We start from the raw sequence: 13,004 nt of genomic DNA, 5'->3' as shown, positions 1-13,004 counted from the left end.
TTCCCAGTTAAAGATGGGGTAGTTGAAGTCGCCCAATATTAGGATATTTGGTTGTACCTTAATATTTTCCAGTATGTTAAGAAAAGTGGAGTGGGAATCATGGGGCATGGTGGGGGATCTGTAGCAAGCTGCAGTTTGGATTGCAGTCTTGCCTAGTGTTAGTTGCACCTGGAGAATTTCGGATGCATTATGCTGGGCAACTAGCCTGGAGGTGTGGATATCCTTAGTGAATATGGACACGCCTCCGCCTTTAGTGTTTTGGTCCAGGTTAGGTGGCCAAAAGGTGCGGTATGACTTGTAGCCTGGTATTGCAAAGGTGCTCTCGGGATCCCTGAACCAGGTCTCTGTCACTGCACAGATGTCAGTGTTCTCCATTTTAAGGAGTGCTTCGAGTGAGTGCATTTTGAGGTTTAGACTTCTAGCACAGAGTAGCATTACCCTCAGATTTTGCTTGCTTGTACCTGTTACATTGGTAATTTTGTCATTTGGGCCTTGCCTAAAAAAAGGCACTATAGGGGTGGCAAGGGCCTTAGCCAGTATCCAGAATATCAGGGGCAACAGGTCCAGGCCATCTCTGGCAAAGCATCGTGGTCTGTCAATCATGTCATCCCAGGCAGACAGATACTGGATCCCCGTAGAATGACACCAGAAGTTTAGCTAATTGTTAGTCAATCATTTTGTCCTTGTACTGTGGTATCATTCTGGGCAATGGCAGGATGCTACTCAGGGCTAGGGTCATACCTGCCTGGGCTACAAGATCCGACAGCTCCTCCATGTCTCTTTTCATGTAGTTCAGGGAGGTACATCTTAGGTCATTCACTCCAACATGGACAGTGACAGACTTGTATTTATACTTGTGGAGTGACCAGAGTGCATGCGTTATGTGGCAGATCCTGGCACCTGACAGGCAGCGGACTGTAATTTTCTCCTCATTTAGCCTGGTGAGTGGGACATCAGTGTGCCTGACTACAGAGTCACTTTAGTGTGTTGGGTACGTTGTTTTGCCTTAGGGGCTGAGGTTGAGTGCCACACTGGTTTTATGAGCTATGTGTCACTTGAGTTGTGTTGAGGGGTGGTGGTTGTTTGCGTTTCAGCTTCGGAGGTCTCTGTTGCTTGGGCAGATTTATATTAAGAGCCTCCGTGAATGTAGGTGTGTGTTTTGTGTTACTATGTATGGGTTTTGGTGGTGTAGGTTTTGAAGGACTATGTGTTGTGTGTGGTGTGGGGTAGGTGTTTACCTTCTCCTCTTGACTGATTAGTCCAGTCTTGGCTGGAGGGAGCTTGGCTTCCAGCTTGACTATACAAGTGCATCTCTCAAACAGTTTGTAGTGTTGGGTGGTAGGAGGAGAGGGTTGTCTGTGTACATGGGGCAATTGCTACATTGCCCCAAGATGCCCAGATTCACTAGGTGGACAGGAGAAAACATGTATTATGTGCTGTTTTTTATTGAAATAATTGTAACAATGAATAATGGCAAACAGATAGATATATGTAATATCACTGTATTACTTGGGTCATGTGCCATACATTGATACTCTGTGAATGACGCCACGCCCTTGATCCCTGTCAAGTCAATCTGGGAATGCCTAAACCTGGACGAATTCTGTTTTGGGTATTATACTACATGTTTGTATTTCAAAAAGTAATGATTTTTTGTATTTTTTTCTCTCAGTGCAACAGTTTAGGAGCAGAAATGTCAGCAGAACCAAAGAGCTTAAATGTCTGTGGCCCAAATATGCAAAAACACTAAATTGATGATGAAATGTGTGTGGCTAGGGGGCAAAATTATATTAATGATGTAAACCTTTAGGTGGTACCGTTTGCAGAAAATTTGTATAGGGTGCCCCTGGTGTGCCTAAGAAGAAAGGCATGAAGAGCATCTAAATTAGGTAAAATGGTGCATGTCATCTGTAAGCTACTTGTTTGTCAATCTATATTTTTCTAAATTTCATATCTTTGACGCACTCCCAATAAAAGTTTATGGTATCAATTTCACTCTGAGAACGAGGCTATCTTAGAGCATGTGACCAGCTGGGGTAGGGTGTAGCACATTCTGAAATGGGATGTAATGGAAAAATATTTTGTGTGTGTGTGTGTGTGTGTGTGTGTGTGTGTGTGTGTGTGTGTGTGTGTGTGTGTGTGTGTGTGTGTGTGTGTGTGTGTGTGTGTCTGTGTGTGTGTGTCTGTGTGTGTGTGTCTGTGTGTGTGTGTCTGTGTGTGTGTCTGTGTGTGTGTGTCTGTGTGTCTGTGTGTGTCTGTGTGTGTCTGTGTCTGTGTGTGTCTGTGTGTGTCTGTGTCTGTGTGTGTGTGTGCCCGCACGCATGCCGAGGCAGATGTGTGGTTTGCTGATTTAACAGTAGTAAGAAGAGTTTCTCAGAGAACAGAAGTTTGTCGTTGGATCAGCTTTGAATTGTCATGTACCCATTTCATAAGGCTTTTCTTTGATGGAGGACACCAAGGAACTGTTCCTTAAGAGAAAAACGGAGTGTCCCTACTTGTAAGGGACTAGTGTTGGGATGTTCTTTTGGGGAAACTGTGTGGCCAGGGATTTTCTGTTAATTAAGCTGTTGGTTTGTCAGGGCAGTACGAGTGATCACATTGGGGGATTGGTGTGTTCATGAGAATTAAAATGGTAACAAAAGAAAGATCAGTATAGGGAATGCTTGTAACATTTTGCATGAATTGTGTGTGTGTGTGTGTGTGTGTGTGTGTGTGTGTGTGTGTGTGTATTGTCTCGCTAATGACAGAGGGGCAATATTTTACTTACACTAAAATATTATTCCACTGTCATTATTACAGTGCTTTTTATTGAAAGTGGCTTAGAGCCACAAAGCCAATTTCAATAAAAAGCATTCTAAAACAAATATCATTAACTGAAATGACACCAGTACTAAACATAACAAAAACAAGAAAATGAAGTATGCAAACTAAAAATCTGGATGCTGGTGCACAGTAAGCAGTCTGTTCTGGCAGCTTTCTCAAGAAAACCTTGACTGTTACCTAGAAATTCTAAATCAGACAGGAATGTGGACATGTCTGACCGAGCTATCGTGTTGCCATTCAATTTATGAGCTTGTTTGTAAGATTTCTGTTTACTTCATTTGATTATGAGCTTGTTTAAGAAAAGTATGGTTGTTATTTCAGCTTTAGAAATATTTCTGAATGTATCCATGTAAAACACTAAGTAGTCATGCAAGTCATTCAATAAGGAGTACATTTTACAAACAAAGGGAAGACTTTGTAGCCTAAGTTTAAACAGTAATACATATTTGTAGTATTTCTGATCCATTTTTTATATCCGTAGGTCTTTTGGACCATGTTACTGTGCTCATTGGAATTGCTTATGAAGGAAAAGCAATAGCTGGTGTCATAAATCAACCGTACTACAACTATGAGGTATGCTGTTTAGTGCAGTTTTAATTGCTGTTGAATGTATTGTTTTCACTACTTGAATTGTAACTCATTTGTTTTATATATTCTTTCACACTACCACCTGGTAAAGCTGATGTAGGTACTTGTTGAATACCTTTGCAAACTTTCTGTTAGTCATCTTAAAAACTACCTGAAGTCTATTATGAAAAAGAGCCATGAACTCAGTAGCAGAATATGGCAGCCATACTCCCTACTCCCCTGCATTATTGCCGTCATCATGCCAGTATGTATTATTTACTAACATATTATTTATTTTTCTCTTGGTTCAGCTAGTCTTCTCCAACGCTTCTACATTTGAGACATATAACATGTCTTCCACTGATGCATGTTGTGATGTTACAAGCCACAGTAGGAGAGTATGCCTAGTCCCTTAGCCTTTGATTTCTACTGTTTTACACATTTAGACTATTTGTTCAGTACGAGTGTAACAGCATTACCCCAGATATTGACATGAAAAGTACTTAATAGAAAACTCTGCTCACTTAGAAAAATGTATAAAATTGCCAACATCGACCATGCCTCTCAAATTCTTAGAGCAAGACATCTAGACAAAATGAAAAATAATGATGGAACAAAGTCCCAAAAGTAGGTACAGATTTTAAATATTGCTCTTATAAACTTAAGAAGTTGGTAAAATAACATGATTTGCGTTAGTGCGCCTTTTCTAAAGAATATAAAGTCTGAAACTCAAATGTTTGCCATTATTATGTGATTTTATCTCTCACTGATTTGCCAAAAAACACAATACAATTTTTTTGAGGAACAGACACAAATATGAGGCAAAAATCTGGACATTCTGTGAAATACTGGATAGTTAAAAGATATGTTCCCAACTAGAACCAAGCTTAATAGAAAATTCAATATTAAATTAAACTATCCTTGTGGTACACAAACATAAATAAACCTTGCAATAAAATAATAAAATCCTTTAAAGTGTATAACAGATGTAAAGATAGTCAAGCCAAGGAAAACATTAGGAAAGTGACCAAAAACCTAAAGAAACTATTAGAAAAAACAAGGCATCCCATGAACTTGGGTTAGATTTTGAAGATAAGGATAGTTAAAAATCCTTTTTTAACTATGTCAGGAATCTAAGAAGTAGCATCCAGCAGTGGTCATAAATTATTAATAATGGCACCACCTACTCAGATCCCATTGACATTGTCCGCATACATTGCAACACTGCATCAGTGGGATTGGGCAGTATCCCAGGCTGCCTTCTAAATAGCAAGAAGCATAACCTATCAGGCTGTCTTGAACTGATATTTAACTGTAATCTCCAAACAAGCTTCATTACTCAAGAATGGAGAACAGCAACAGTCATCCTTCTGCATAAAGGTAGGCCATCTACAGACCCTGGAAAATCCAGACTCATGAGTCTCGTTAGCCGTATATGCAAAGCCATGGAAAGAATTATCATGGAGTTTATCAATAATGACATAGGAAATCGCCAGACACTGGACCCAGCCAAGTTTAGTTTTGTCAAGGGTGGGTCATGCCTTTGCAACCCAGTGGGCTTCTTTGAGAAGGTCACAAAACAAATGGATGAGGGCAAAATAGTTCACAATGCCTACCTTGACCTGGCCAAGGCATTTGACACAACACCCCACTTGTGCATTGTTGACAAACACAAGAGGTTTGGTACGGACCCTTATATCACCTGGTGGATAGCCAGCTGGCTCACAGACAGGAGCCAGGAAGGTAGAATTAGGGAGTCCACCTCTACAAAGAGGTCAGTCACAAGTGGAGTCCATCAGGGATCGGTCGTGGGACTGCTTCTTTTTGGCATTTACTTCTTTGAAGTCAAGGCCAATGTCAGTGGCCTCTGGCTGACTAAATTTGCAGACTGCAAATTAGAAGCTCTCATAGAATCCCCCACCAACACAAACGTTCTCCAGGAAAGGCTGACACAAACAAATAATGGACTAAAACTAAATGCCAAGAAATACATAATAGTATCCTTTGGGAAGTCATCCACCCCTGGTAACTATCATATTTACAACACACCCCTACTGGTTGACCCAGTAGTTAGGGACTTAGGGATACACATAAACAGTAATCTAGCCTTTGATTTTCTCACTATTGTAGGCATATGATGGTCACTCTATGTTGTGTAACATGTAAACAAAGGTGTTTCATCTAGGTCCAAGGAAGTCATTGTTCTACTGTACTCGGCATTCATCAGACCTATCATTGAGTACAATTGGAATGTACACAGAGGTTCCTTCACCAAAAAAAATACAGTATTCTGTCTCCTCCAGGCTGTTGAGGGGAGGGCTATGCCTGGCATACAAGGCATTATCAGACACCATCCTGATGGACCTCCTGTATATCCACAAGTCAAACAGCACCAGAATTACCCATTCTAAAGACTTAAACCTTGCCTGTGATATAATAGTGCGAGCTGGAGAGACAGGTATGTATCCCAGAGACTATCTCTTCTCTGGAACAGGCACCCCATCCATGTGAAGCAGAGTGCCTCCCTAACCCAATTAAAGTGCAACATGGACAATTGGATGGGGAACAGGAAATTCTTCCCTGGTTTGGCAGCTATGTCTCTAATGGACACAGGCAGCCTGCAAATGTTTAATCTCCCAAGCCCCTTCTTACACTTATCAAGGGTATCAGAACTTGCCAGAGATTTGGGATGCATGGCTAGACTTAAAAAGGCCTTTGTGGTCATTGGTCTAGTAAACACCTATGAAGCAAGGAGGAAATTCAAGAAATAAAGCGAGATAGTGGGATTTTGGAAGCAGATCCTTAATAAGAACAAGTCATACAGAATATCTTGTTATAGTCATAAGGTAGCCTAAAAAATACTAAAAACTGAGCCAAAACAAGAATGGAAAAAGGAGATTGTGCCAATAGGGATGATTGCAGTTAGTGGTATGGAGAATTGGCAAGGGGGGGGGGTGGGGGCGGGGACTGGAATTTTTTGAAGGAAACTGGCAAAGGAACCAAAGTATTGGGGGCAAATAACTAGCAAGGTAACAGAGTAAGATAAGGTCAAGAAGATGTTTGGACTTCAACCTAGTGGCTGCCTTCTCTACCAGAGTATAGGAAAAGAGAAAGGGATAGGGGAATCTTAAGTGAAGGATCTGCTCTGGTAGAGCTTTTAGCTGAATCTAGAACAGACACTGCTGTTAAAAAAGAGTTAATTTGTAGGGCATATAAAATATTGCATGAGTACTATAAGAGTCAATCAGAGGAGATTTAAAAAGATTGCGGAGAGAGATGGGAATAAACAATTTACAGGAGAACAACTGGAGGACATACGTATGGCTCCTAAGTAGGTAACAAAGTCCAGAAGATTTAGAATCTTTGTATTTCCGTAGGTGTTTTTGTACCCCAAGCAGACTTCAAAGAATTTTTCCTTAGGTAGATAGCAAATGTTGGAGATGTGATGAGGAAGAAAGAAGTAACTGGAAACATATGATTTGGGAGTGTAAAGAGTTAACAAATTTTATACTGAGTGAGCAAATGGGTGTGGCTAAAGGAATGATTATTTTGAGCTGAAACACAGGATCTGAATTGCCTAGACATAGTAAGGTCTTAAGTTTAATTCTGTTAGCTGCCAAAAAGCAATTGCTAGAAAATGAAAATCAAAGTCTAAATCAATTGCATCTGAAGTACTGAATATTATACAAGAGATAAAAGAGCTGGAAGAGGGTTCTTTAGAAAAGGAAAGGAACAAATTGCATAGAAATTGTGGGAACATTACATGCAGGACTTCAGCAATCTATGTAGCGTTAGACTGATGATACAAGGAATGAAAAGATATGCGATGTTTAATGTATGTAAATGTGGAACAAATGTTAATATGGCTTAGATTCTTGTCTGTTAATGTATGTTTGCCTGTGTCTTAAGTGATAATTTAATAAAGATGTTTTAGGAATCTCTTGTCCGGCTTGACACACACTAGTTTGGCTTTGTCAAGAGTCGATCCTGTCTTATGAATCTGGTGAACGTTTTTGGAAAGGTAACTAAGGCTGTTGACAGTGGTCTTACTGTCCACGTAGCATACCTTGACCTAGCGAGGGCTTTTGACACCATTCCATGTATTAACATAATCAAAAAGCTAAATGCACTTCAAATAGGTCTTTGTGTAATAAGATAGCTTGCAAATTGGCTAAGAGACAGAACCCTTACAGGGTAGGTAGCAGGTGCCCCCTTAGAGGGTATGAAGCTCACCAGTGGCATCTGTCAGGGATCGGTATTAGGATCTCTATTGTGTGGTGTTTACTTTTTTGATTTCCAGATCACAAACAAAGCCCATTGCTTTTTCTAAGTTTGCGGATACTTGTAAACTGGGTCCAGTCTGGCACCCATGCTGTCCAGCATGAACTTATTTAAATACCTGGTGTATAAACAAATGACTCAAATTAAATGCTAAAGAGTACAGTATCGTCAAGATTTTTGGGCAGCCGCCCCACCCCACCCCCAGCCTACAACACTGACAATGCCCCACGTCAAAATAAGAATGTCGTTACAGACCTTGGAAATTGAGTTGATAATTCCCTCTCCTTTGATCGTTATATAACCATAATTGTCTGGAATTCTTTTTACTTGGTTCAGGTGATCGCAAAACAATTTTCATCTAGATCTAAGGAAGTTATTGTCCCTTTATATTCTGCACTTGTTAGGCTAATTATACAATATAATGTCTTTCATGGGATGTACCTTATTAGACACATCAAGCAATTAGACACTATAGGTTCCTTACCAAGAAGATCCGTGGCTTAAAAGCATTTAGCTACTAGAAAATACTGGAAGCACTATCCCTTTAGTCATTGTCATGTATACCTCTAAGGGGTGATCATCTGTACCCAGCCTTCTATGTCTTTAGGAGCCCTGTGGTCTTAGATCTCTTGCAGCTCCATGAATCAAATAGTTCCACTGTTATCAGAATGAAAATCTAATCCTACACCAGCAAATAAATAAAACATAGTGGAGAGAGCGAGAAAGAGATTTGTTACACAGCACTTTCCCCACCTCTGGAGTAAACTAGTGCATATTAAGTAGTGTGATACATTATCCTTCAGATGGAAACTAGAAGATTAGATGGGTATTCATAAAGTCACCCCTGGATTGACTGACATAGTTCTCCGTGAAAAGGAGGAACAATATAAGGGTGGGTACTGGTAAGGAGAAAATGGCCAGTAGGCTCAGTGGGGTTGCATTTCCTATGATACTGTGAAAAAGTCCCAAGTTGTGTGCTAAAATTAGCCCAGCAGTCAGATTTTTCATGTGGTCTGTCAGATCTTGAGCCAAGACCTGCACAAGCATTCTTCCATAAATGCTAATATTTCAACCTGGCCATCTGAAGACATGAAAGGGAGAAGCTCCAGGTCTGTCCCACTAGTTAGGACATGGAGGTGGTTGAAGAATGCAAAGTATGGGAACCGTTCGGAGGGTCCATCTCATAATTCCAGACCTGTGCTGGAGCACCATTAAAAGTTGAAGACAGGTCTGTTTCCATGAAGGTCTGACTTGTCTGGGTGTTACTTCTTCATTGTTGTCTAAAAGGATCTTTAGTACACAACTGCCTTTCATTTTAGCAGGCAGTGAAGAGCCTTTAAGGAGGTGCTCTCTTTTTCTCTCTAACTACCTACTGCCCCTTCCCCACAGAAACGGGCCTGTTCTCTGGAAGTGGTCCCTAGGGGCTCCTTGCTTGAGTTTAGTGGTTGCATTTGGGACTGAGAAGTCTTCTCACCAGACTTATTCCCAGATTCAGATAGGCTTGATGGCCCAGAAAGAGGAGGTTCCCCAGTATGAAAGGTCCACACCTTAGGCCCTCAAATTCAGTTAGTTGTCTAGATTTTTATGGGACCTGTGTTGTATTTCTAAAAGATAAAAATAAGCACAGCAAGCAGATAAATAATTTAAGAGCAATAAATAGTTTAATTTAGACAGGAATGTAGATTATCCAGATAATAATAATAGACAAGTTTAGTTAATCACAGAAGTAGTTTGCCAGTAACAAAGCAAATTTGATGTTTGAAGAATAGTATTTACTTTGTGTAATAGGATAGTAATATAGCTGAATAAAGTTTAGTTGAAGGGACAGATGAAAGATCTAGCTAATACTGTAGTTGAAAAGATACACCTCACAAGCACCCGTAGTTGAATTCTTATGTTTGACATGTCACTATAGCCCCAGTGTGCACATATTTGTTTTGCTTGTCTGTTTGCTTATCTGTCTATTTGTCTCTCTGTCTCTGTTTGTCTGTCTATTTATTGCATTTGTTTATCAGGAAAGTTTTACTGGACAAAAAAAAAAATTTAGGGGAGACCTGGGGAGAAACCAGAAACATTTAATTACAAGCAAAAGTAAAAAGGTAATTATATTCACAAGCATTCTACTAACAAGGAAAACCGAAGTGCATTCTGTAAACAACAAATCAGTAAAAATGAGAAAGAGAGAATTTTATCTGAGAGAGAAGTACAGTACGTATCCAAATTTGCAATCCAAAGGTTGAGGTAACAAGGAGAAAGACTGTATGTATGTATGATATTGATTCAGAATATGCGTAGTACTTGGAAGGTATTATGGGTCTAGTAGTAGTCGTAGCAGTAGTGCTGAGGAAGGATGCTGAGTATATTGGGAAAAAGATGCTAAGGATGAAGCTGCTAGGTAACAGGAAAAGAGGGAAGCCTAAGATAAGGTTTATGGATGTGGTGAGAGAGGACATGCAGGTGGTTGGTGTGACAGAGGAAGATGCAGAGGACAGGAAGAAATGGAAACAGATGATCCGCTGTGGCGACACCTAATGGGAACAGCCGAAAGAAGATTATGAGTAGTAGTAGCAGTACTAGTAGCTGTAGTGTCAAGCCAGACAGCATTTTCTTGTCTGTGTATTTTTGCTGCTATGCGTATCTGTCGTCAGACTTCCCCCAGCTGGACTAGAGTGCATTAATTCCCATGTATCGGGTATTCCCAGAGCCGAGGTGAGACATTCAGGATGATGATATTCACGTAGGCTGGAGAGTAATTTGTGCCTCACTGGATTCTTGACAATGAGGGTATGTAATGTAGGCATTATTTCTTGCCATGGGTAGGTGAAGACTGACCTGCTTCACCACAGGGACCAGTGTGACCCCCCCCCCCCTTTGTGAGAGCATGCTTTCCTGCACCCTCAGTAAGGGCTGCAGCATAATGTGGCTTGATAGCTAAATGCTCACCTGAGGGATGGCCTTTGTGTAATTGCCAGTCTTCATGGGATTGTGGCATTGGACAGCCCTGGTTAACTCTGTCCCCCCTCCCCCAACACACACACGCATGCGAGTACATTAAGCACGCCCATCCTTCTGACATCAGCATTAACAGACACTCAAGCCACTGATTAAACCAGGTCACCTAAGTCATAGTCAGGACTTTATCCCTATACTCCAATGCAGGTGGCCACCAGCCTGTTTAAATTCTCGGGTGATAGTAAAATGTCATCTGTGGTGCAAGTGAGGGCAGTTGCTTAAACTAATTACATCCAGTAGTAATATATGTTTATTGGAAAATTTGCTAGATTCCACAAGACTGGTGTTATTATTGTTTGTGAATCATGGTTAAAGAACAATGACTGAAAACCAGTTATGTCAGGATGTAAATGTTTTTACTATAACAGACATTCTAACAAAAAGGCAAGTAGAGGTGTTATAGGGATTAAAGATTGAGACCTGTGATTATTACATTTTTCATGACAACACAAATGCTGTAGATTGTGTTAATTGTGACAATAAAGACAACAGTGGAATGGATTACAATTGTTGGAGTGTATAAACTACCAAAGTCTAGTGCTGATGACCTAAAGGAATTTATACATTCCTTGCATGAAACACGAGAGGGAAGAATAATATCTGGGACTTGACTGTACCAGAAACAGCCTGGAATAATGTGGATTTTACAACTTTAGTTAAGGAAATTATTTCTAACGTATGTTCAGGAAGAGCAGTTGCTTCATATTATAAGCAAACCTACCAGGCAACAGAACGTACTGGACATTATGTTCTGAAAAAAATGATTGTTGGTTCATATCCATTTTTATCACCGTTGATATGCAATAATAATAGGGTTATTAATATTAAATTACTGCTAGATAAGTCTACCAATCTGAAATCTATACAAATGTACAGAAGATTAATGACAGGCAATGTAGAAACAAACTGTCTCTATGTAAAGCTAATTAGAGTGATGCATTTAGCAGAAAGACTGCAGAAGGAATGTGGCAAGTTTTCAAAGGGAAATAGAATTAAAAAAATAAGTTTAACATCAAGATCTAGGTACACATACTTTCATGAGAACATGACATTTAATTAAGATGAGAGGTAAAACAATACAAATGCAAGAAATGGAAATGAAGTCAAACTTAGCTTTTTGAAAACATAAACAAACTGGACTGACAAATTTAAATGTGCGAGACAAAAATCAGGAAAAAATTAAAAACTTGTGTAAAGATATTGAGCATAATAGAAAACTGTGTTTGTGTGTGTGTATTCTGTATATATATATAAGGTCTATATCAAAATTTCGAAGACGTAAAACGCCGAACATCAAAACATCGAACCCAAAATATCGAATGTTTAAAATAGTGAAACCCAGAAACATCGAAATCTTACCTAGGGCAAGATTTTGGTGGGCCATTCCGTGGCTTCGCTATTTCCTCCATTGTGGTGCGAGAGTTACAGATCTTAGGGTTAGGGTGCGGGTTAAGGTAAGTGGATAGTTAGTAATATATGTATGGTGTAGTGTACGGTTGTGATGTCCTTCAAGGATGCATCTGCAGTCCTTACATATGGGTTGTCCTGCCTCAGGCAGCCCTTCAGTCGGCCGGATTCCAAAGTCTGGGTCCGGTGTCGGCTGATGTCGCCCTTTTCCCCGACGTCAGAGCGCCTGGGGTATAAAAGCGTCAGCCAACACCATCTTCCTCAGTCTTTCTTGCCGCGAGGTGCCCGAAGCAGAAGCAGTTCGCAAGTGCCGGTCAGCCAGCTCCTGTGATTTCAGCTACCGAAGTCTTCAAAAAAGCTAAGTACCCCGTTGGGGACTCTTTCTTGCCTCAGCCGATGTCAGATCAAACTGTTAAAGTTAATAATTGTTTATCTTGTGGGAAACAAATACCTCATAAGGATTTCCACTCTTACTGCTTACCCTGCCTAGGCCCAGACCACGATGTCTCGGCCTGTTCAGCCTGTGCTTTCTTCAATAAACGTACTCTTGGGCGTCGGGCAGAGTTTGCAGAGGAATTTTTTGGGGAAAATTTATGTTATATCATGCCGTCGGAGCTTCCGACAGCTCATTTACCCAAAAAACGAAAGGATAAGGACCGACACACGTGGTCCGCGGTTTCGGCCAACTCCACGCCTAGGCCTACCGCGAGTGTCTCGGTCTCTTCTGAAGCCGAATCTCTACCGCTTCCGACCGACGACACCGCACAACCGGTAACTTCGGTACCGGAGGCCATCACTGGGTCGGTCATAGAATTTCCGTCTGAAACCGGTGCACAGGAAATATCCGACACCATTTCTGTTGATAAAACTACTCCAGCACGTGGGGCAGCCAGGCCTCCTGTATCCATGTCCTA

The 13,004-nt window shown here is 40.7% G+C and overlaps 1 protein-coding gene across 1 annotated transcript in view; it reads left to right on the top strand.

Annotated features, from left to right (window-relative positions):
- BPNT1 (3'(2'), 5'-bisphosphate nucleotidase 1) overlaps window positions 1-13,004 on the top strand; it is a 561,382-nt gene that overhangs the window by 177,370 nt on the left and 371,008 nt on the right. The window contains exon 6 of the mRNA XM_044061632.1: window positions 3,305-3,396. Coding sequence (XP_043917567.1) covers window positions 3,305-3,396 — 92 coding nt within the window. The remainder of the gene's footprint in view (window positions 1-3,304; window positions 3,397-13,004) is intronic.

This window comes from Protopterus annectens, chromosome 1.part0 (genome assembly GCF_019279795.1).
Source record: "Protopterus annectens isolate FY-2018-M chromosome 1.part0, PAN1.0, whole genome shotgun sequence".
Taxonomy (NCBI): Eukaryota; Metazoa; Chordata; order Ceratodontiformes; family Protopteridae; genus Protopterus; species Protopterus annectens.
Note: the sequence above shows the minus strand (reverse complement) of the source record. Positions and strands in the feature narration are given on the sequence as shown.